The following is a 24,230-nucleotide window of genomic DNA, read 5'->3' on the forward strand; positions in this document are numbered from 1 at the left end:
ACTTATATATATATATATATGAATAAATATATGTGTATATATATAAGTATTATAAATATATATATATATATATATTCATATTTATAAATAAATATATATGTATATATATAAGTAAAAAATATATGTATAATGAACTTCTTTAAACATTTTAAAAAAAAAAATCCAACATATCTATATATAAAAGCTTTTTCAAAACATAATAATTAACATTAATGTACTTTATATATCTATATTATAATTTATTTTCATATTTTCTATACAATATTTATTTTATATTTTAAAAATAATAATACAATTTAAAAAACATATTCTAAATTAATATATTTTATATACTAATTTTAAAAAACACAATTTATATAATATATTTAATGTAGTTAATATTTTTACACAATTTCATTATGTAAATTTTATTTTTAACAAAAAAAATCTAAAAATTTATAAAGAGATTTATGGGTGATTCCTTAATATTCTAAATAAAGCAAAATATTAAAAAAATATATAGAAAAATAAAAAAAAAATTATTTCAATTTAAAAGCTAAAATAGAAATTCTCATAGAATTTTGCAATTAATTGTTATCTATATAATATAGTGTTTCTCATATTATATAAAAATTTATAAATCACTATAATATTTTCGATACATATAACGTCCCAGAATAGAGTAACATAATTTAATAATTTATATTAATTAATATAAAGTCAAAAATCTGAAATTATCCCCTAATTTAATTAAAATTCAAACTCTTTCAAATTTCCAATTTTTAAGTGTACATAAGTGGTTTTAATAATGTTAAAAGCACATATAATACATAGTATGAAGATTATTCGTCTCATTTTTCTCTCACAAATTCAAAGCTACTTTATTTTAATTTCTTACAAATAGATAATAGTGGCAAAATGGGGAACTAAAATATCATTTGATATTTGTCATACTTTCCCTTAAAAATATTTATACGCACAAATGCTTACAATATATACATACATACGTGAGGTATTAAGAAACGAATTAAGAATCGAAATGAATATAATCGGTATGATTTCAAAAAGCAGCCATAATTCTCTATATCAAAAATTAATCCAATTTTATTTTCATTTTAATCATTTTTGTTTTTCAAAGACTTCAATTCAACTCTTAGGTTTGATTTTGTTTAGCCAATTTATGCTTTCGCTAAATTTCAAAACTAATTTTATCTATTTCTATTGCTTTAATTTCTGTAAAAAAAAAAAAGATAATTTGTTTTTTTTTTTCTTTTATTTTAACTAAGAATTCGTAATTTTTTCTTTTGTTGTTGTTTTGAATATTTAATTTTATTTCAATTTTATTTTTATTTAAAATCAATATTCATCAGGTGCATCATATCACCACAGTCGACGTTCACAATCTAGTAGACATGATAGAGAAAGAGAAAGGGATCGTGAAAGAGAAAGAATGGGTAAAAATTTCATTATTTAAAATTTAATTCAATTTTAACTTGATTTTAATTTTTTTTTTTTGTTTTTTAGATTTGCATATGGATAGAATGGAACGAATAGAACATGAAAGAGCAAGAGAACGACATAGAGAATTAGAACGTGAACGTGAACGTTTACATGCACGTGAACGTGATTTGATGCATTACGATTTAAATAATGATGATTTATTAGATTATCCAACGGATTATGTTCGTGGTCATTATCCATCATCACATCATCGTCGACATCCAGTTGATGATTTTGATTTAATGCATGATGATCGTCGTTATCCATCATCGTCGCGACGTGATGATGGATCATTACCACCATTAAGTAGAAGACCAGATCGAGGACCATCAGACCGTGATGAATATAGTCCACATAGAGGCGGTGGAAGTAGTAGGAGAGCACTTAATGCCATGTAGGAATCGTGGATATAGGGGTGGGATCAGATCGATTATAAAATCGATAATGATCGCGGCGTTTATAAGGGCAATTACAGTAAGAGTTATAGAGATGAATTTTATTAAGGAGAAATTTATATTTATTAATTTATACATTTATTATCATTAAATTAATATAAAAATTAGAGAACATTTAATATAAAAAAAAAAAAAATTATTTGATTATCAAAAGAAAAATTTATATATACATATGTACATATTTATGTATTTTGTATATATAATATAAATAAATATATTATACATGAATTAAAATATGTATCTGTACATATATAAAAAATTCAATTTATTTCGATTACTTTTTCGTCCAAAATAATTGAATGGCTTTATCGCTTAACCAAATTTAATAAAATTTATATGAGTATATATATATATACATCACATGTATAAAATAATAATACATATATGTAATATACACATAAATATGCATATATATTTATACACCTTTAATGCTAAAACTACATTATATGATTTATAAAACTTATATATATATATATATATATATATATATATATAGGCAAATACTTTAAAAGGGGAAGAAAAACTAAAAATAGTATTTAATATGTATGTACATATTATATACTCTATTTACCAATATACCGTCTTTTGAATTTAAAATATTTAATTTTTTTCTTTTTCAAGAAAACCAAAAAAACCTACAAACCAATTAATTTTAAAGAAATAATTACTTGCTGTCTACTATTATAATTTCCAATATTTTTAAATAATTAATAAATTACATAGAATATTCAATAGTAAAACTACATCAAGAACTTTTCAAAAGCAAAATAACTATTGTATTTCATCTTTTAATTCAATTATTGAATAACTATCTAATATTATTTATTTTAATCTTAAAGTATGTAATTTAAAATTAAAAACTTATTTATACAAGCAATCAATTAAAATTTATGAAATAAAAAAGAAAAAAAAAAACTTAAAGTTTTCAAAATATTTTTGAAAGCACACGATATTCACCTATACAATATTAAATGGCATTATTATAAAAATATTTTAAATATATAAAAACTAAGTAAAAAATAAATAAAAACTAAATTTGAAAAAAAAAAGCATATAATTGAAGAATAATTTTAAGAAAATTTCATTTAATTTTATTTTATCAAGTGCCAAATCAAAGCTTATAAATATTTCTCCTTAAATATTATTAATCTTATTATATAATATATATATATATATATATAGAAAAATTGTTATTTTTTTATATTTATTTTAAAAATGGTGCATAAATTTCAATTTTATATTGCCAAACATTATAATTAATTTTGAATACACTTTTTTTTTATTTCATAATACTTTTTTCTCAATCTTAATATTTCCGATAATTAGAAAATTTATTTGTTAAAAATTCATTTTAATATTTTCCACTATGTAAGTGTGTATAATTTCTGCTTGATTCTTGTCTACCACATTTTTGTTTTTTTCGAAAATATAATTCAATAATTCTTTTTAATTATTTATTTTATTAAGAACCTCAATGTGTCTTAAAATAAAATATTCTACGAGTATATTAATTGCATAAGTGTGTTTATTATGTATATATAAAAATAAATGCGAAATTTAAAGAAAATAATTAAAAAAAAAAAGCATAAAACAAATTTTTGAATAAAATTTCTATATAATATATTTTTTAAATTAAAAATAAATATGCTTATTGTGAAGAAAAAAAAAAGTAAATAAATAAAAATAAATTATAAACTATGAATTACATATATGAAAATTTTAAAATATTATATCGACGAATTTTGAAATATTTAAACTTATTTTATTTATTTTTCAATTTAGATTAAAATTATTTTTCTCAATTATTTAACTTTTATTTGACAAAAAAAAACGTATTCTTACTTCTGTTATTACAATTAATTATGTACATGTTATATATAGATTAAATAAGTGAAAAATTATATTTTATATAAAATAATATCAATTTGAAGTCATTATCCTTTAATATAATATTATTACTATTCAATAAAATTAATAAACTGGTATTCACATTTATAATATATCTGCTTCTATCAACGAACTCACTTACTTTATTTATTAAATTAAATCACAAGAAAAATATTGTGAATATTTTTTTGAAATTGGAAAGTTATTTTATTGATATTTCAATTTTCTTGTTTTATATCAAAAAAAATTATACATTTAGAAAAATTCATGTGATTTAATAAGTGGGATGGTCGATGTCGAGCTCAATATAAAATATAATCATAATATTGAAATAACAAAATAATAGAATATTTTAATTTTTTTTAACATTATATATGCAATAACAAATATTGAATTTGTTAAATATTCAAATAAATAATTATTTATATTTATTTCAATAATATTTATAAAAAAACTTGAGTATACAATTTGAAAAAATCAATATTCAAAACATAAATTAACAATAAAAACAAAACTAAAATAAAAATCTAAATTAACTATAATATGTAACATTATTATCAAAAATAATAAAAATAGAAAAGAAACTCCTTAATAAAGTTCATTGGTATTTCAAAGAAAAACAAAACAAACAAAAAAACAATATGTAAATTGAAAAATATTTAATTTTTTTTTTACCGGAATTTAAAAAATAAATGTATACTTCAGAAATATAATGAATATAATTCTTTTAATATATTATATCAATTCTATATATATATATATATATATATATGTATATATATATATATATACATAAACAAATTCAAATAGAATATAATTTAAAAAAGGTTTAAAAATAAAAAATAAATACAAAAAAAACCATGGCACAAAATAAGGCATTTTATAAATTACTTATAAATATAAACATAAATATAGTTTTATATAAGAAATTGACAAAGAAAAAAATATAAAATAGAACAAAAAATATTATTAAAATAATAAAGAAATTTTTAATTTTTGAATGCAATCTACTTTAAAAAAACATACCATATGAAATTTTATTATAAAATAAAAAATCATAAAATAATAATATAAAAAAAAATAAATACATTAAAATTAAATAAAAAAAACACATATAAAAAGAATATACATATATAAATATATTAATTAAAATGTATTTTTCATTTGCCAAAAAAAAACCACAAATAAAAATAATTTTTAATGCAATATTTTCTCTTTAATTTAAACAGAATTCAGAATGAAAACAAAAGAAATTAAAGAATATTTTTTCAATTCATTTTTCATATTAAATTTTATAAATTTAATTTTATTGTTTATTGTAGAACTGTGTGTTCATATACCAAACAAAACAATACGAGTATAAAGCTATTTGAATTTATACAAAAATTAATATATTCTGTTTTGTTTTATTTCAATTAAGTTTTTTTATTTTAACAACGTAAAATAATATTTTCGTAGCTAAATAAATTGAAGCATTGATAATGAAAAACAAAAAAAAAAAAATTAAATAAATTTTATTGTAGTTTTGGCCCTTAACACAAAAATGTTTAATTTATGCAAAAAAAAAGTTATTTTTTAAAAAGAATAAAACGATTTTCTTTAGTAAATATTTTTAGCTATATATATATATATATATATACAACTTAAAAATTCACCATTTAATAATAATGTTGCCGAATATATTTTTATCTAAATATTTAAAATAAAAATTCAATAAATCAAATGTTTTTTGTTAATACATAATACATTTTTTTATATTTAGTAATTTATAATATTTTAAGCACAAATATATACACATATTGATATATTAAATTTTATTATAATATTATTTTATAATAATTTTTATTTAAAAAAAAAAAAATATTTAAAATTATTTTTAAGCATATCTTAGCATACGTTTATAACTAAACTACTTATAATTCATAAACTTTCAAAAATGTGTTAACTCAAAAAAAAAAAAAAAACAATCAATTTCGTGGAGCGAAAATTTTAAAAAAATATTTTCTAATAAACCTATAAAAGAATGTTGGAATACAAATGAATTTCAAATCATTAATGTTTTTTATATTTATTTTTTTACCTTAAAATAAATTATTGGAAGTTGCATATTTTTTTGTTTTTTTTTTTCGAATTAATACACACTTTTCGTAAGATTATAATAATTACACTTCAATTATTCTAATTTCAATTATTCATAAAATTGTTCAACATTTTTAATAATAAAATGATGTGTACTAATTAACAACTATGCCAATACACTTCCAATTTTTTTAATATTACAAAATAATATTTAAACACAGTAAAGAGTAAACAGTAATAAAAAAATATTATATTTTTGGTTGATTTAAGCAACATTTCGAAAAATATTAAATGGTCAAAATAATATTCAAAAAAAAAATAATAATAATAAACATAAATTATAAATTTAATTCTCCCCAAGTATGAGAATTTATTAAAAATTTAGTAAAGAAAAACGATCAAAATTAGACATTTCTGTGAATAATGCCTGTTATATTGGAAATTGAAAATTTTTAAAATAAAAAATGTTTTTTTTTTTAATTCAAAAAATGAAAAATAAAAAAATGCAAAAAAAAAAAACATTAAAATTTGATTGTGTATTTTGATCTGGGCCCATTCCTAAGTGCTCTCCGAACGTTTCCAATCGCCTCTAATTTTATTAATATGCTGTATCTAAAAAGAAAAAAAAATAATAATTTTCGTTATATAATAATAAATTGATGTTAAATATAAAATAAAAATAATAATATATTTTCTTTTCTTTTGTAAAGACAAACTTACTTATATTATAATTTAATTTTATATTGTTCACTTATAAGTATATATATATATATATAAATATATATACTTATATTTAATAGTTATTACGTACTAAATTTTCCTATTCAAAATTAGATTTAGGTTTATAATTTTAAAACAAAATAAATTATTTATACATGAATATACCATATACTTGTTCAATAATTCTAATTAATTATGAGTATTGTTTAATAATTCATTGTTCTATAATAAGTTATTTATTAAATGGTTTTATTTATTTTATTTAATTATTATGCAAATTTTAAATTTTGTACAGTACGTAAAATTTTATATCAAATAAAATTTAATATGGTGTTCAAAATGTAATCACTATAATTTTTAACTCATGAGATTTTTGTTCTTTTTTGCATAATGAGCAATATGAAAAATTTATATTTCGTTTCATGAATTTTACAAGTAATAAAAAAATCAAGATTATATTTCGTAACAATAAAATTATTTTTTCTATAGTTTAATTTGAGTTTAAATTATTTCAAAATGTTTTAATAAAATTTTTTAAAAATATCAAAAAAAAAAAATCTAGAAAACCTAATTTTATTCTAACTTTATTTAATAGAGTTCTAATTCTAATTTTGATAATTTTTATGTAGTGTATTAATTACAAAATTAACATTTAAGAAATTGAACTTTCAAAAAATAACTTTGCAGAATTCACTCAACCAATTCAGTCAGAGAAGAATTGAAAATAAAAAATTAAAACATTTAAATATTGGAATTTGTTGAAAATAACAAAAAAAAAAACATTGATTTATTTCACACAAAACCAAAAAGAAAAAAAAAACATTTATTATACATGAACATTCATTAAATTAATAATGAGAAAAAAAAAATAAAGAACAATTTGTAAATATTGTATTGAAATAAAATTAATTTCTTAAAAAAAAAGAACAAAACCAAAAAAAGAAATATATATAATTAGTTAATTAATTAAAATTAGAAAAATATAAGAAATAAAAATAATATTTAATATTATTTGTATTTCTTAATTTTTAATATAATTTCTGCCTAATATTTATTCTTTTTATACTCAAAACTAATTTTATTTCTTAATTAATTATTATTAAATAATTATATTAATTTAAATTATAATATTGATCAAAAATTAAATTTTAATTTAATTAATCATATAATAGGTTTAATTCATTATCAAAATTAAAAATTAATTTTTCTTTATACAAAAGCAAAACAACTCGGAAATTAAAAAGAAAAATTTTAGAGCTCTCATTTACAAAATATTTGAAAATTTCATACAATTAAATTAATAAAAATAAAAAAATATCAAATAGTTAAAAAAAATGGTTTAACTAAAAAATTTTACTCAAATATTACAGCAAAAATATTAAAAAATTTTACGTATATAAATTCAAATTCACTAATAAATGATAAGCTATATATATTAAATATGAAAACCAAGAAAATATAGATACATGTAAAAATGAAAATATTAAATTATAAAAAATTAATTATTAAGTTCATTAAAATAAATAAATAAATTTTAAATAGCAAAAATTACTTAAATTGATTATAAATTTTTGAAAACTACCTCTTAATAATCGAAAAAAAAAAAAATAAATAAAGTAAAAGCAAACTAGAATTTAACTATTTACATATGACAGTTGTTATCAATTTAATTGTATAATAAATGTTATTTTGAAAAAAAAAAATGTTCGAATTTCTTTAAAATAGATAAAAAAAAAAACTTAAAAATAAATTAAATATAAAACTAGAAAAAATTTTTCCAAAATAAAATTCTTGTTTTTGTGTTACCTATAGCTTTTCCAAAACAAAATGAAACAAAACTAAATAATAAAACTGAAATAATGAAAAAAAAAAAATATGAAATAAATTTTTTAAACTTTCATTTTTTAAGTTTATATAAACTATACATATATACTTACATAAAATACAATATACATTTGCATAAACATATACATACTTCTTTTTTTTTTAAATTTCCATAAATGGATTTCTCAAATTTTATTCAATTTTAATAATAACAATTTTTTATTTCATTTATACATTTTTTGTCAATTTTTATTTATGATAATTAAAATTTTCAATCATCATTAAAATAAAAATTTGATATTAATGATCTTTAATTTAAAAAGATGATATGAACTTTATTAAAGTTATTAAAATATAATTATTTAAAACCATATGTAATAGATTTAATTTAATTATATAAACCAAAATTAATACATAGTTGAATTCAGAAATGATATATGTATTATTAATACTACTTATGATAAAAATACTACTTATGATATAAAAACATTACACAAATAAATAATATTTAATAAATTTGTAAAATTGATGTGAAAAAGGGACAAGTATAACTAAACTATAACTTAGTTAATTTTTAAAATTACGAAGAATGATGTTACAAAATATAACAAATCCAATTTATCATATTATGTTGCAAAACAATTCCACTCCGCAACGATTAAAGTTATTGCATATTCCATTCGTCCTAAATTTATAAAGGTTTCAGATTGTTAATGTAATATATTTTCTTGTTATGTGCTGCAATATTATTTACCATTAATTTTAATGTTAAACCAAATGCAGCATCATCCGCCTTCAATCCACTATGCACTATTTTTGTATTGTACAATATAACAATAAAAAAAGTTTCATTGGTTCCTATATATAAGAGAATTTCTTCCTCCTGTTACTAAAAAATAAGAGCTAGCTTTTATAACAATTAATTTACATTTATGTTTAAATATGATGTTTTAAAAAAGGTAAACGCTGACAGCATCACTTAAAAAATGCATCAGAAGTAATTTGCGATTCTTCTGCTGTGTATAATATGAAATTTTATTGAAAAACTTCAGTGTTGTATTTAATCTTGCAATAATGGAGATAAAATTTTTTGTTAATCCATCTGTATTTTTTAATTTATTGTTTAAAATTGGATATTATTTAAATTCCATTTTAGTTATTTTTTTCCGTATTATTCACAATAATAAATGACCAAAAAAAAATTTTCTTTTTTTTTTATTTTGCATGCAAATTGAAAATGTCAAATGTTTAATAAAGAATCAAAAGGGTATTTTGAAAAGTCATTTAGCTGAGTACAGAAAACCAATATAGGATATGCAGTTAGAAAATCAAAATCGAAAACATCGATAATAGCGATATCGACATTTTTATAATAATATAGATTTTTTTCTAAAATTATTTTACTACAAGTAAATAATCTTATAAAATCTAAATAACACTCTGACTATGAAAGAATAATAATTATACTTTTAAAATATTGCATATGGTTTTATTTTATAAAGACAATTGAAAGAAATGAAAATTTTGTTTTGAATATTGAATAAAAAATTTTTCCAATATTATATTTGTCATCATATTCATATTTTTAATATTTTAAAATTAAAATTAAAACAACTTTATACATAATGATAATCATAATACTTACACATACATAAATAGTTACAAAAATGATTATGTGCATATAACATAATAAATTTTATATAAAATGATAATGACGAATTCGCTTTTTTTTTCGAAAGCTTTAAAACCTTAAATCTGATTGAAAAAAATTGTAATGAAAAATCGAAAAAAAAAAATTTATTTAAAATTTATAAATATAAAAAAAAATAATTTAAAAATAGGTATATAATGACAATTATCTTTTTAATTTTTCATTTTTAATTGGTTTAATTTTGTATTTTGTCGTTTTAATAGGGAAACCAGATTCCTTACATATGAATGAAAATAATAAATAATAAAAATAAATTAATAACAATAATATAAATATGGTATGCAATAAAAAAACATAAAATATTTCAAGAAACAAAAGAATATTTTAAATATTAAAATTAATAAAATAAAATTTTTGCAAGCTCGTTTCTTTATTTCAATTAAAGATTTGAAAAAAAAAATATTTCAGAATTTTCGAAGAATAATAAAGGCAAATGTACTTTATTCCTCTTAAAAGCCTAATTTTTTTTACTTACTATTTTATATAAAAGATTTTTAATTTTTCGGAAAATGAAATTCATTTTTTTAACACTGTATCATTTCATAAAGAAATACAAATTTCCATAAATCAATATTAATCAAACATATTAACATAAGGTTTATTGTTTTTTTTTCTATTTTAATAACTTGTAAATCATTTCCAATAATACAATTTTTTCCTATAATTGAAGGCAAAACATAAAATTTAAATTTATTCATTCTGTTGAATAACTAGTTGTTTCAAGAAATTAATTACATTATTACATTTTTAATACTATTTTATTTTATTTTTTATATTTTAATATAATATAGCCGAAATTCTTTTAAGTAGAAAATTTCAATTTTTAAAAATATTAAATTATTCAAAATTATACCTGAAATGGATAATTTTGATCTTGTAATATAAAAAATAATATGTATAATATGTATATATAATAAATATATTTATATATATACATATGTATACATTTAATTACCATAAAAATAAAAATATTTATATATTATTATAATTTACAAAATTATATATAAATATATGCATCTAAAATATATTTATATATGAAAAATTACAAATATAAGAAATTAAATAGAATATGTCGTAAAGCACTGGATATTATAATTTAATAAAATAAATAGGAAAAATAAAAAAGAAAATAAAATATTTAGAATACTGAATTAAAAATAATTGAAGAAAATAAAAAAAAAAAAAAGGAAAACACTATAAATATATACGAGAAATTCTACATCCCCAGCATCCAATCTTTTAAGTTCAAATAACAGAATATTAAAAAATATTGATAAAATGCAATGTATATGAAAAAATTCCACATTTTAATGTTATTATAAATTTTTTAAATGAAAAGAATATTTTAATTCTTAATAATTTCTTAAATTTTCAAATTAATATAATTATATAAAATTCTACAATTTTATTTTGTATTCTTATAATACTCGCATTTAAATTCAAATTTGAAATTTTTTACATTCTAAGTTCTGTTCCTTTATTTTTTCAATTTTATATCTTTTGTAATAATTTGAATATTTTTATATACATATAAATACTAAATTTTAGTACCTAATAATTTCTCGTCCATATTTGTAGTGAAAAAAAAAAATTCTGTATAAACCTTTTAGATTTTTGTTAAAACCTTTGTTCAAAAGAAAAAAAAATATTAGCTAAAAATGAAAAAAAAAAAAAAACTAAATGAAAAATGTAAAACAAAATATTAAATAAGTTAAGCAAAAAACAATTTAGCTAAATTATTAAAATATTTAATAACAAATTACTTTTTATTAAAATGATAAAAATTATCACCTTTTTTATTAATCCATTTAAAAAAAAAAAAAAAACAAAAAAAAAATTAAAAAAAAAAATACTCTTAAAATTGTAAAAATCAAATTTTAGAATTTGCTAAAAAATGATTTAAAAGAAAAACATTCATAAAACAAAATAAAAAAATGTTTCTGTTAAAAAAAAAAAAATAAATAATTTTCTTTCTTTTTTTTCATAACAAATAAAAACAAATACATTCTAAAATCACAATTTTTCTTATTTATTAAATTTTTAAGCATTTTCTTCTTCTTTATAGCTCTCTTGGTAAATATTTATAAAGAAAAGCAATATATATGCTAAATTTTCTGAAAGTATTTGTTTTCCGAATTTAAAGCAGAAAATCTCCAAAAAAAAAAAAACAAGAATTTGAAAACTACTAGTCAATAAATTAATTTCTATATCACAATATAAATTACCTTTTATATCGCTATACCAATCATTATGTCATAAAAACGAATTTAAAAGGTACACACTTTGGAAAGCTAAAGAGGTTAAGATACTTAATTATATTTTCTGCTTACATATCTCTACTATGTAACCCAAATATCTTGCTCTACTTGTGGTATATATTGAAAAGTTTTCAATTACTTTGCGTATTTTAATTACTTTCTAAATAGATTTGTGTTTTTTATTCCTCATATTAAAAATTAATTGAATGCCTAGTAAAGGTAAAAATATTTCATTCAAATGAAAAATTAATATAATCTTATATGTAATATTGGCGTTTATGCCAAAATAAATGCTTTTCAATATTCATATTGAAAGTGCAAATGAAGTAGATAAATTTTCAATAAGATGACTAAATAACATAGACATTTTCACAATGTATTTTATATCTTTTGTAATCTATGTAATTTTAAAGTGAAAAATCTTAAAAAAATTTTCTTTTTAAATTCTTTAGTAGACATTTGCCTAATATTAGATACGAACTATTTCTAATTTTTAAATACATTCTTAAATTTTAAATACAAATCTTCATTATACCCGCCACATTATTTTACTTTTTGTATTTAGAACTTTATTATTTTAAAATAAAAATCTTGAATTCTATTATATAATATGAAAATTGTTTTACTTGCAATTATTAGATGTGAAGAGACTATTGTTTTCTTTAAAACTGAAATACAAAAATTCAAACAGTTCTTGAAAAATTATTTGACGCATTCTTTTTTATTCTTATTCATAAATTTTATTAATAACAACAGAAAGCAATTTTTTATCTAAAATTTCAAATAAAATTGTGTATGCTTAACGTAGAATTTAAATTTCTAAATTCCAACTTATCAAAAAATTTTTATAATAGATTTAATTTCGTTTTACTTTTAAATTGACATTTAAAGTGACTGCAAATTACATATTTATATAAAAAAAATCTATTATTATACACTTTAAAATAATAGTACGATTTACTAAAACTTATTTTAATTTTCTTATTATTATTATTATTATTATTATTATTAAATATTTAAAAAAAAAATTTTCTTTTATTTCTTTCCTGTAAAATTCAAAGAGTTTGAAAGACTATGTTTTTACTTCTTACAATATTAATCTGATATTAAATATAATTTTAGTAGTAATTTAGTATATAAATTTTAGTAATAATAAATATCGTACTACAATTTCATTTTAATCTAACTGTATTTAATAAAGGCTTTGGTTATGAAATTACCGTTCATTAGTAACTTAAAAAAATCAATTCAAAGAAATGAAAGATACATTGACTGATCACAAGCTTCTTCAAATTTCTCCTGGCGGGTTCTTTCTTCTTCAGGAGATAATTCTCTTACATCAAATTGACCGAAGCTATCATCGAATTCTTGCTCCTTGCTATCACCGCCATCACAATCATCTTCAAGATTACAATCAACTGGTACTATATCTTCTCCAATAATAACTCGAATTTCGTTAGTTAAATCTTTTGATTCCTTTATTTGACCATATATAGCTTCTGCTAACTTTAAAGTAGGTTTTAAACTTATTTTCATTGAAAGTTCATTTATACATTTCAGAATTTCATTAAACTCATACTCATTTCCGATTATAGTATTTTTTTGTTGATCTAGTATTGCTATACCAACTAAAAGATGAAAATTGGGACATGGTAAACGAGTCCATAAGCATTCCCATAATTCTAAAATATCATCATTAGAAAATTCTCTTTTATACCACACAAGAAGCCATCTAAAACAAAAGTACATATTATCAGAACCATGCTCTTTTAAATATTCAAATAATTCTTCATCGCAAAACTGAAGTAATGTATTTAAGTTGCTTAATTGTTTTTTCATTCCGGCCTGATCGACATCAAAATTAGAATACACTAAATCCATAAATCCTACGAAACACCAGAAAGCATCTACTTCATTTTGTTGAATCGATAGAATCGGGGCTAACAAATCGCTCATTCCTTGAACATATCCTAAATCAAAATTATACATTACGTATGTCATTAAAATATCTTGAAGCAAGCCTATGTTTGGATTTTTTTCACCAGAAAAAAATTCTTGTGTTCGATCGGTTCTTTTTACATCTTTTTCTATTTGACATTTTCGATCACGATATCCTGTAAAGTTTTTTTCTTGAGTAACTGAAATGGAGAGCCATTGAGCTTTCATTTGATAATATTCTTTTCGTTTCTTCTCTTTTCTTGAAACTTTTGCGACAGTCGTATCATCCCAATCGTAATAATTTAATAAATACTTCCAAACTTCGCATCTTATATTCTTATCAACTCCACCACGAAATATAGCTTCTTTTATACGGGTTGGATCCGATATTCTGCCATCTTCCGTTTGAAACTCTCTCCATTGCTTTTCCGTTAAGGGGGAACCTAAAATCTTCATTAGTTCAGACAATAGCGTTCAAATAAAAAATACTGACCTCGTTCAATCATTTTCCTCTCAGGTAAAACTCTTTCAACTTTTGGCGTTTTATCATTAAATTCTGTTATTTCTTGATCATTTGATTTTGTATTAGAGCTGTTATCTTCATCTAATACTTCATATTCATCTGGTTTCGGAATCACTCGCACATTGCGAGTTAAAGGCTGTGGTGCTACATAATCAGGAACTTTTACCAAAAAGTCTACAAGTTTGTTTTGAAACCACCCACCTGACCCCGGCTGTGCGTTTTTTATATCATCAATCTTTAATTCTGCAAAAGTTTTCTTTAATTTTTGTGCTTCAAGATTCAAAACAATATATTCCCTTTTGTTATGTTGACTTGGAGTGAGAATATGTAAATGTTGAAGTGTTTTTACAAAATTTTCGGCGTTTCCATTTTGGAAAAAGTATTCGCTTTGAATAGTTCCATCTAATCTGATAAATCTAATTTTCTGCCCTCTAGACAACACTTCAATTGACCTTAGCTCCTCAATGTCAGTACGAAAACACCGAATTTTAACATTTGTATTTTCCAATTTTGAGTTAAAGACTTTACTTTCCGATAAAGTTCTTTCTCTTTTTGATATGGTATCAATTAAGGCCCATTGACTGTCATCATCCGCTTCTATGAAAATATTTTCATCAGGTCGCCACTCGATCGTCAAGTGCTTGTGTGGGGTTGTATATTCTACTAGATTTAGTGAGCCACTATTATTAATATCAGTTATAAATTCCGCCGTAGCTTTCTTTAGCAATATCCCATCATGTGTACACAATACCTAAAATTAAGAGTTGAAATTTTTCAAAGGTAATAAAAGTTACCATAATATTCTACCTGTCCCTGTCCATTTATAGAAGTATCACTATTTTGCGACTCTAATGATAATTCACTTGACTTTCCTCTGCCATTGTGAACCGGAACAATTGAACTTTCTGATTCTGGAGGATCTAACATCTTAGTTTATTTTGCTAATGAAATACAAAAATATATCTTGGTTTACGTCGTCGAGGATAAATAAATGCGTCAACAATATTACAGGTTTTGACAGCTGACTATAAATCTTTGTCTAAAAAATTACATGGTTTGCTTCAAAATTGACGACAGCCGCCATTTTTAACGAATCTGATTTTGGAACGTCATCGTAGCCAATTGGAACGTAATCGAGAAGATATTTTATAATTTAGAAATTATTTTTTATATTGCTTTAGTAAAACATAATAATTTTAAAATTTTAAATTTGTCTCGTAAACGCACATATCTTTTTCAGCAGAAATTATTATTTAATATTTCAATAAGTTTAATTAACTTTGACAAGTACTTGGACATTATCCAAAAATAAATCTGATTAATTTTTTAAGTGCTTATGTCATAAAAAGACCTAATTCCTTCCATTTAAAATATTTTAATTCTCCTCCAAATCTCATTTCCTTAATCACTTTCCGTATAATTTTTTAGACATTCAAAACAACCCTGTCGATATCTAATATTAAAAAACATTTTTGATTTGACATTTAAACCGTCACATAAATGTTAGTCTATTATAGAAATAAAATTAGGTTCTTATCTTAATACATGTGTTTGCTATTCAAGTTTTAAAAACATATTATAGAAATAATATTGCAGCTTTCTTAAAGACTGTAAGAGTCAAAATTGGTTCAAAATGGATGGAACGGAAAATGATGAAAAAAGTGTTAATACAACTGATCCTGTTGACAACGCTTGGTCTTTAAAATTACCAGAGTTTAAACCTGAACATAATCCAAACGGCCTTATTGAAGAAAGCTCTTTTGCAACACTATTTCCGAAGTATCGTGAAAAATATTTGAAAGAAGTTTGGCCCCTTGTTCAAAAAACACTAGAAGAGCATCATGTTAAATGTGAATTAGATTTAGTTGAAGGAAGTATGTTGGTAAAAACTTCTCGCAAGACTTGGGATCCATATATAATAATTAAAAGTCGAGATATGATTAAACTACTTGCAAGGAGTGTGCCTTATGAACAAGCAAAGCGCGTTCTTGAAGACGAAATAGGGTGCGATATTATAAAAATAGGAAATTTAGTAAGAAAAAAAGAAAAATTTGTTAAAAGAAGACAACGTTTAATTGGTCCAAATGGTGCAACTCTGAAATCTATTGAGCTTTTAACAGATTGTTATGTTTTAGTACAGGGAAATACGGTGTCTGCTTTAGGACCATATAAAGGCCTTCAACAGGTCCGTGAAATTGTCATTGATACTATGCAAAATGTGCATCCTATTTATAATATAAAAGCACTTATGATAAAAAGAGAACTTCTAAGAGATCCAAAATTAGCAAATGAGAATTGGTCACGGTTTTTACCAAATTTTAAGAGCAAAAACATTAGTAAACGAAAACAACCTAAAAAGAAAAAGATTAAAGGTGAATATACACCATTCCCACCACCGCAACCTGAGAGCAAAATCGACAAACAATTGGCATCTGGAGAATATTTCCTTACAAAAGAACAAAAGCGCATCAAAAAGAATAAGGAGTTAAAGGAAAAGCAAGCTGAATCGGTTAAGAAACAGGAAGAAAGACGTAACAAAGATTTTATCCCTCCTGAAGAAAAGTCCAAAACATCATCTAAACAAAATTCGTATAAAATTGATATAAAATCACTAAAAGAAAAGCTTAAAAAAGTTAAAACCAAAAAATTTAAAAATTAAAAATATCTGGAACGTTAAAATTTTTAATTTGCACAATATTAGTTCTTTAAAAATGTTTCTTTAGGTATAAATACCTATAAATAGATGCTTAAAACAATAATTTACATAAAATAATTTCATATTCATTTTTTCATACTGTTTAAATTTTTTATGTGTTTTATTATTGTCGATTAGTAAGGTCTGGCCAGATATACGAAATTCAAAAATTAAAGCAAAATGAGATTACCTTTTTTGTATACATATACATGTACCTGCAGTTTGCAGAAATATTGAAGCAACACACATGAAACGTGAAAACAGATGAAGCGACAAAAACGATTTTTAATTTTATGAAGGACCACCATTAGAGTTACAAATGTATAATGTAAACTAAAAAGACTGTACAGTACCATTATCATATTGCGTTTACATTACGAAATGAATGTCTAATTTTCAATATTGTTTGTTTTATTCATTTTTCTATAAAATTTTAACATTATTGTCAATTAATCTTAAAACTTATAACCTTATTACAATTTATGCATAAAATGGCAAAAAATCATTGATAAGTATTTTATAAATGAAATATATAAAATTAGTCAAATCATCGAACTTGCAATGTTGTATTCTAAAGGTTTAAAAAAAACATTGAGATTATTCAATTCAATATTTATTTTTCTTTGTGGCTGGCAATCCTTTCAACAATATTATCCCCATTCTTCGTCAGCAATATCGGTATATGGTCGGCATATGTTTCATATAACAAATAACGAAATGACATTTCCAATGTGTAAATCCAATACATACCTTTAAAATAATATTTTTTAATCATATCTTGTCAGTTAACGCTCGTAAAATACTACGAGTAATCATTGTCTTTGGATAAGCATAAAAGACTTGTTGATATTTAAAATTTGAATTCGGAAAATGGTTAAAATTGTCGAATTAAAAACTAATAGATCTTTAATAAAAACAAATTTTGATGGGTACAAGCTGTCGTTAGAAAGTGTTCCAGTAATAAAAGTGGACTTGGAAATAAATCAACATCCATATGTTCGCAAAATTCCAGTTGATCAGTATTCGTTTTTACACACTGAATTGTTTTCACTGCAAAATTTTCTCGTGCAAGACCCATGGAACCGGTATAAGCACTTTGATTAAATTAAACTTTTATGTACACATACATATCTAATTTTGAATAAAAATATTTTGCTATATTTTTCTAGGGAACATTCATATTTTGTTGGCGGTGATGGCTCATTGATATATTGCGCAAGCTATAAAGAAAGTACCGGCAGACCAAGTCCTTTAAAAGTAGTATATAAATTCTCTGAGCAGCAAACTCCAGAGCTAACACGATACAATTTTTCATTTAAATTTATTTCTGAAAAATATTGTGTATTATGTGACGGTTTTAATATGTTACAATTATTTGATACTTCAGATCGGTACAAAGTTACAGAATGGAAGCTCCTTTCTTCACACAAAATCAATGAAAATTTCGAAGGTTTTGTTTTGAAAGATGCCAGATTAGATGTTTTTGATGGAAAGAAAGTGATCAATTGTGCGTTTCAGCACATTGAAAAATGTGGTTCAAAAAATATAAATCAAATTCATTGGGGTAAACTCTTCGAAAAACCAGAACAAACAGAAAATGTATGGAGTTGGAAGCTGGAAGATGTGTTGCTTGGAAGTGATTTAATTCATTACTGTGCTTTTGAACCAAAATCAGCATCTATCGTTATTTGTTCTAATAAAAACATTACTTTTCAATCTAATGAATCAAAAGAGAAAGAAGAAAATGAAAAAGAGGATTCGAAGGAAAAACATGTGGAAACAAAAGAAGATTCAAATGAAATAAATAATAATTATGAATGGTCTCAATCAGAAGACGATGTAGTAATTTCATTTAAAGATGTAGAGTATGAAAATAAAAATAATTTGAAGGTGATATGCACTGACAAGACGATATCCGTTCTACATTATGATGAATATCTTCTTAATAAACAAAATCTATGTCAACAAATCGATCCTGAATTAACTACGTGGGCTATAGTATGTAATGGAATTTATTTTATTGGCACGTAAGTGCTTATATATTATACTTTTTTTCTTTCGATTTAGGAAAATGGATCCCTTCAAATTACATTAATGAAAAAAGATTGTACAATGTGGCCATACTTGATGGAAAATGATTCTAAAGTAACGCAAGATACAGCACAGAACCTGGAAATGGACAATAAACCAACTGTAAATTTGGAGACCCCGTTAGAAGATTGTGATGTGGCTTTTAATTCGGATGATGAATATTATATTTATCGCATTAATTTGGAACTAAAAGAAGTGACTCATCAAGTTCCTCTTGGAAATAATCCACCTTTATTTTCAACAGTTTTAAGACCAGGATTCCCAGCGGCTATTGCTACCAGAACAGATGTAGATGCTTCATTGTGGCTTCAACATTATAATCCTCTGAAACCCGAAGAATGGGCTTTACGTCATGAGGGTAATTTGCATGCCTTTGGTTATGTTCAAGCATCAAAGCAACAGAAAAAATATGTTGATTGTGCTCCAGATATGGGCTATTCTGTAATTTCAGAACCATTTAGGCACGTATTTATTTATAAATCGAAATATGAAACAGCAAATAATTTGAGAAATCGCAATGGTCCCCAAATTTCCCTTGGAAAACAAAGCTTAATTACTTTAGACTCGAATAGTGAAGTTCTTGGAATGTCCTGTGGAATCAATTTTATAACTTTATTAAGTGAAAAGTGCTTACTGTTTATCCAACTCAATAAACTGAATAATTAAATTTAACATTGTTAGCTTATACTCATCAACCCAAATCCTATTACGGTTTAATAATAAAACTTCTTATTTTTAAGCTATTCTGTTATTAAACAATATCTATTAATTATTAATATCTAATGATATCCAATAGATATGGATCAAAATCTGACAGGATAAAAAAAGCAAGAAAACACTACGCCTTCATTAATTGCGATTTTTATAAATAATTAAATATACAAAATTTTTTACATATTTTCTTACAAATAACATAGAAATCTGAAAAATTATCTAATACATGGATTTGTTCTTTATTTACCTCTTACTTTTTTAATAATATCTTCACAAGCTCCTTTTACAATAGGAAAACCATATTTAAATCCAGACTCGATAGTTAATTTTGGTTCAATTTTTGCACCAGTTAATAAAAGAGCTGAGCGATCTTTACCAAATATTAATTTAACAGCAAACTCAGGAAATGGTATCAGAGCTGGACGTTTCAAACATGACGCAAATATCTATAAGAAAATTTTTGAAGATCTCATCAACCAAAAAAATTTTTTGTACTTTGGAAAATTCGCCATTTGTAACAATTTGTGGGGCCACACCGTTTAGTATTCCTTTAACATTTTTGTTTTCTATGCAATACAATATTAAATTACATAAATCATCCATGTGAATCCACGGCAAATATTGGTCGCCATTTCCCATTGGACCACCAAGCCCAAAAACAAAAGGCATCCATATAGATTCAATCATTCCTCCACCGGGACCTAATACAACCCCGGTTCTTAATTTAATCTAAGAACTAAAATGACAATTCTTTAAGAATTTTTACTCAAAACTTATTACCGATCGACAATTTTCATTTTCCGGTATAGTGGCAGCCTTTTCCCACTCAATACACAGCTTTGACATAAAGTCAAAACTTTCGCCAAGATGGTTTTCGTTATAAGTTTTGGATGAACTTGGTTTATATAAGCTAACTCCAGATATATTTATGAAAGCATCCAAGTTTCGTTTACTTTTTATTATTTCTTCTGCTAATATTCTTGTTGAATTAACTCGAGAGTTCCATACATTTTGTTTAAAACTAAAAATTTAAAAATACTGGCAATATATAAATTTTGCACTTATACCATCTTACCCAGGAGTCCACCTACGTTTAGGGTCTAGAACATTCTGACCTGCTAGATTCACTACACTTGTTATTTTTTCTGGTATCCCTTTACTTTGTATATCGAGCCAAGTTATTCTGTTTGTACCGGGCATACGTGACACTACGGTAACTTCATAATTCTTAGACTTCAACAGCTTAGAAAGATTTCGACCAATAAAACCACTACCTCCTCCTGAAAGGGTAAAATTTTAACTTATGTAATAATAAGGTTCAATTTAATATAAAAGATATACAAGAAAATTGTCTCTTTCAAAAAAATAATGTAAAATACCTACCGATCAAGACATGTTTGTGTAATAGTGCTGTAATTTTCATTATGATAAACCTGACCAATCAATACGAATATTTATAACTAGAATCCTACTAAGTTTATTTACAAAATAAGATTTTTCCGCAATTCAGCCATCAAAAGTCATTTTTCTGAATTCGTTTTCTGACACTAAATAATGCCAAAATACTTCATTTTTCCAGCAATGCCATATTAATTTGTTTTGATTAACTTTTTTTGCACACACTTCTAAGGCAATTCAAAGAATTAGACGTTTTGTTATGAGGAAACCGCAAATTATGAATGTTTGCATTAATTCCTTAAAATTTTAGCTCATAGCAAATAAAATGTAATTAGAAGTATATATTACGATAACAGACCAAAATAAGTTTTTTTCTCTGCTTCCTGAAACTTAGTGCAAGTTTTTGTAATTTAAAAATATTGACAGTTCCAACGACATAAATGTACTTGTAAAAATAATTATTATACTTTGATGGATCTTGATAGTAATACTTTGATGGTTGTATATGCTTAAGTCAATTAGAATTTTCAGAAAGGAAGTTTATTGAAATATGTTAATTAAAAAAAATTTAGCAACACAAAAAATGTCTATAAAAGAGCTAAAAATTTTATTTTCAACAATTTAAATTTTACTAAGTTTGAATTTAAATAAGTGTTTAAACAATATTTTAATTGTATTCATGGATTACAAGGTAAGAATATGATATTTTCATTCGGCATTACTTATTGTTAATATCATTTAGTTTCTTGGGTTTTATTTTTATTTGAAACTTACTGATGTCGGTAATGCAGTTGGTATGTTTGCTTTGAAATGTGCGATATTGTAAAACTAGTTTTTTATGTTTGTATAATTATTGTATATGGATTTTCCTATACATATAAAATTAATCTTGACAGAACTAAAATATTTGTCAACTGACAGTCGTATTATAAATATACAATCAGTATTAGTTGACTTGACGTTAACGAGCTTCAAGAAGTCCTCCTACCTAAATATTTACTAATTTAAGAGTTGCGTTATGGTTAACAATGCCAGCAATAAATGGAAAAAAATAAAGTCAACAAAATCTAAAAGAAGGATTAGAAACAGAAAAATATTTCGGAGAAATTCAATTTGGGTTCAAAATTCTTTAGGGTCCGCTGCTGCAGGAAATAAAATGCAAAACACCACTAATACCAAGGCTGCTGCTGTATTATGGAGAAAAACTTATGAGAGTTGTATAAATTGGCATAATTTTTATCAAATGCATTACTGGAAAAATCTAGCTTTCAATCTAAAAAATAAAAACAATGAATTACAAAAACAATTAGATGAGTACAAACATATCATAAAAGGGCAAAATATTCAAATTAACTCTTTAAGGAATGAAGATGAAAAAGTGGAGTATGAAACTAGTAGTAGCGAAGGCGAAAATTATGACATTGACATTCACGAATGTGAAACTATCGAAGAAGTTGACGAAGAATATTTAAAATTTCTAGAAATAACTTATAAACATAGAGAAGAAATTAAAAACAAAAAAATATTTCAAGAGGGACATATTTAAATTAACATACATATTTCTTACTACTATTCTTTAGAACTAAATTTACTTTAAGCTTGTACTTTTGGTCATTTTGACCGCATCATTTATCATGTACCTTTTAAGCATGTTTAGGTAGGTAACTACATACCCTATTCCCATTGGCTACCATATTATATATCACGGATATTAGTATATTAACATATTATATAACCGCTTGTTCTAGTTACTATAATTGTTATTATTAGTACTAGGCCTTATTTTTTAAATACAATTACTGATTTTGTTATTGGTTATTACATAGTAATAATTTGTTAACAATTTCATACTAATATACATTTGTCGTTATAGTTCATTTTATTTTTAAATTTTGTTCATTTTCCAGACATTTGTACATTTGAAAATGGAATTTTTATATTTAGCGTAAGAACTTATTTTTAGGTTAATAAATATATCAATCATGCTATTGTATTTGTGGTGTTTTGCTATCTTAAATCAATGGTAAAAAAGAATATTGAAATAACGGGAATGAATCGAAGAAGTATAAAGATCTACTTTTTATATAATAAAGATCATTTACATGTAATGCAAAACCTGTTTTCAAAAATTAAAAATTTTAACAGGTTGCTGATTTACAATCGAGCTGTAAGCATGATGACGTGAAGATGCACCTCAAATTTAACAACTACAAAAAATATTGCGATTCATTATAATTTTATTTCAAAAAAAGCTTCACTTCACTCATGAAGTCTTTGTTTTAACCCATTCTTCTCTTAAGAGTTAAATAAAAATTTGAATTCAATTGAACATGAAAATTAGGTGTTCTTCATTAAAATTATGAAATTGGTTTTTTAAATAAACTGTACGAATTAATACAATTCATTTTTTGTTGTATAGTCCCCCGGTCAGTTGTTGTATATGTACCCCGGTCAGGTC

General features: G+C 22.6%; 6 protein-coding genes across 17 annotated transcripts in view; 4 read left to right on the forward strand and 2 right to left on the reverse strand.

Moving 5' to 3' along the window:
* Window positions 1-2,301, forward strand: part of LOC129615401 (voltage-dependent L-type calcium channel subunit beta-4) — a 153,410-nt gene extending 151,109 nt beyond the window's left edge. For 4 of the 12 annotated variants that reach the window (XM_055530591.1, XM_055530592.1, XM_055530594.1 and 1 more), the window contains exons 10-11: window positions 1,350-1,433; window positions 1,504-2,300. In XM_055530591.1, coding sequence (XP_055386566.1) covers window positions 1,350-1,433; window positions 1,504-1,877 — 458 coding nt within the window. In that variant the 3' untranslated portion in view covers window positions 1,878-2,300. Of the gene's footprint in view, window positions 1-1,349; window positions 1,434-1,503 lie in introns of those variants that run through there. The other 8 variants (XM_055530593.1, XM_055530595.1, XM_055530598.1 and 5 more) reach the window with 4 other exon arrangements.
* An 11,166-nt stretch (window positions 2,302-13,467) lies between these two features.
* LOC129615287 (TBC1 domain family member 15) lies at window positions 13,468-15,883 on the reverse strand. Its single transcript, XM_055530414.1, has 3 exons — window positions 15,682-15,883; window positions 14,845-15,625; window positions 13,468-14,794 (listed from the first exon to the last, which is right to left on the reverse strand). The coding sequence occupies exons 1-3, from the start codon at window positions 15,799-15,801 to the stop codon at window positions 13,662-13,664; spliced, it is 2,034 nt and encodes a 677-aa protein (XP_055386389.1). The 5' UTR covers window positions 15,802-15,883; the 3' UTR covers window positions 13,468-13,661.
* A 497-nt stretch (window positions 15,884-16,380) lies between these two features.
* On the forward strand, window positions 16,381-17,985 carry LOC129615364 (KRR1 small subunit processome component homolog). Its single transcript, XM_055530525.1, has one exon. It carries the CDS (start codon window positions 16,508-16,510, stop codon window positions 17,531-17,533), a length of 1,026 nt encoding a protein of 341 aa, XP_055386500.1. The 5' UTR covers window positions 16,381-16,507; the 3' UTR covers window positions 17,534-17,985.
* A 191-nt stretch (window positions 17,986-18,176) lies between these two features.
* On the forward strand, window positions 18,177-20,503 carry LOC129615000 (nudC domain-containing protein 1). Its single transcript, XM_055530033.1, has 3 exons — window positions 18,177-18,654; window positions 18,739-19,567; window positions 19,637-20,503. The coding sequence occupies exons 1-3, from the start codon at window positions 18,440-18,442 to the stop codon at window positions 20,324-20,326; spliced, it is 1,734 nt and encodes a 577-aa protein (XP_055386008.1). The 5' UTR covers window positions 18,177-18,439; the 3' UTR covers window positions 20,327-20,503.
* Window positions 20,504-20,505: 2 nt separating this feature from the next.
* Window positions 20,506-21,901, reverse strand: LOC129615001 (epimerase family protein SDR39U1). The gene is made up of 5 exons (XM_055530035.1): window positions 21,758-21,901; window positions 21,450-21,654; window positions 21,155-21,395; window positions 20,870-21,103; window positions 20,506-20,820 (listed from the first exon to the last, which is right to left on the reverse strand). Exons 1-5 carry the CDS (start codon window positions 21,795-21,797, stop codon window positions 20,614-20,616), a joined length of 927 nt encoding a protein of 308 aa, XP_055386010.1. The 5' UTR covers window positions 21,798-21,901; the 3' UTR covers window positions 20,506-20,613.
* An 810-nt stretch (window positions 21,902-22,711) lies between these two features.
* Window positions 22,712-23,782, forward strand: LOC129615002 (uncharacterized). Its single transcript, XM_055530036.1, has one exon. The coding sequence runs from the start codon at window positions 22,791-22,793 to the stop codon at window positions 23,316-23,318; it is 528 nt and encodes a 175-aa protein (XP_055386011.1). The 5' UTR covers window positions 22,712-22,790; the 3' UTR covers window positions 23,319-23,782.
* Window positions 23,783-24,230: the final 448 nt, after the last annotated feature.

Source organism: Condylostylus longicornis, unplaced genomic scaffold (assembly GCF_029603195.1).
Source record: "Condylostylus longicornis isolate FDR11 unplaced genomic scaffold, ASM2960319v2 ptg000135l, whole genome shotgun sequence".
Classification (NCBI taxonomy): Eukaryota; Metazoa; Arthropoda; class Insecta; order Diptera; family Dolichopodidae; genus Condylostylus; species Condylostylus longicornis.

Excerpts from the sequence above, each read along its gene's own strand:
- LOC129615287 (XM_055530414.1), bottom strand. The coding sequence starts at position 15,801 with ATGTTAGATCCTCCAGAATCAGAAAGTTCAATTGTTCCGGTTCACAAT. Across the intron at positions 15,626-15,681 it reads CTATAAATGGACAGGGACAG|GTATTGTGTACACATGATGG; the intron begins GTAGAATATTAT and ends TCTTAATTTTAG. Across the intron at positions 14,795-14,844 it reads GAGGAAAATGATTGAACGAG|GTTCCCCCTTAACGGAAAAG; the intron begins GTCAGTATTTTT and ends TGAAGATTTTAG.
- LOC129615364 (XM_055530525.1), top strand. The coding sequence starts at position 16,508 with ATGGATGGAACGGAAAATGATGAAAAAAGTGTTAATACAACTGATCCT.
- LOC129615000 (XM_055530033.1), top strand. The coding sequence starts at position 18,440 with ATGGTTAAAATTGTCGAATTAAAAACTAATAGATCTTTAATAAAAACA. Across the intron at positions 18,655-18,738 it reads GTGCAAGACCCATGGAACCG|GGAACATTCATATTTTGTTG; the intron begins GTATAAGCACTT and ends ATATTTTTCTAG. Across the intron at positions 19,568-19,636 it reads AATTAACTACGTGGGCTATA|GAAAATGGATCCCTTCAAAT; the intron begins GTATGTAATGGA and ends CTTTCGATTTAG.
- LOC129615001 (XM_055530035.1), bottom strand. The coding sequence starts at position 21,797 with ATGAAAATTACAGCACTATTACACAAACATGTCTTGATCG. Across the intron at positions 21,655-21,757 it reads ACACAAACATGTCTTGATCG|GAGGAGGTAGTGGTTTTATT; the intron begins GTAGGTATTTTA and ends TTACCCTTTCAG. Across the intron at positions 20,821-20,869 it reads CAAATGGCGAATTTTCCAAA|ATATTTGCGTCATGTTTGAA; the intron begins GTACAAAAAATT and ends ATTTTCTTATAG.
- LOC129615002 (XM_055530036.1), top strand. The coding sequence starts at position 22,791 with ATGGTTAACAATGCCAGCAATAAATGGAAAAAAATAAAGTCAACAAAA.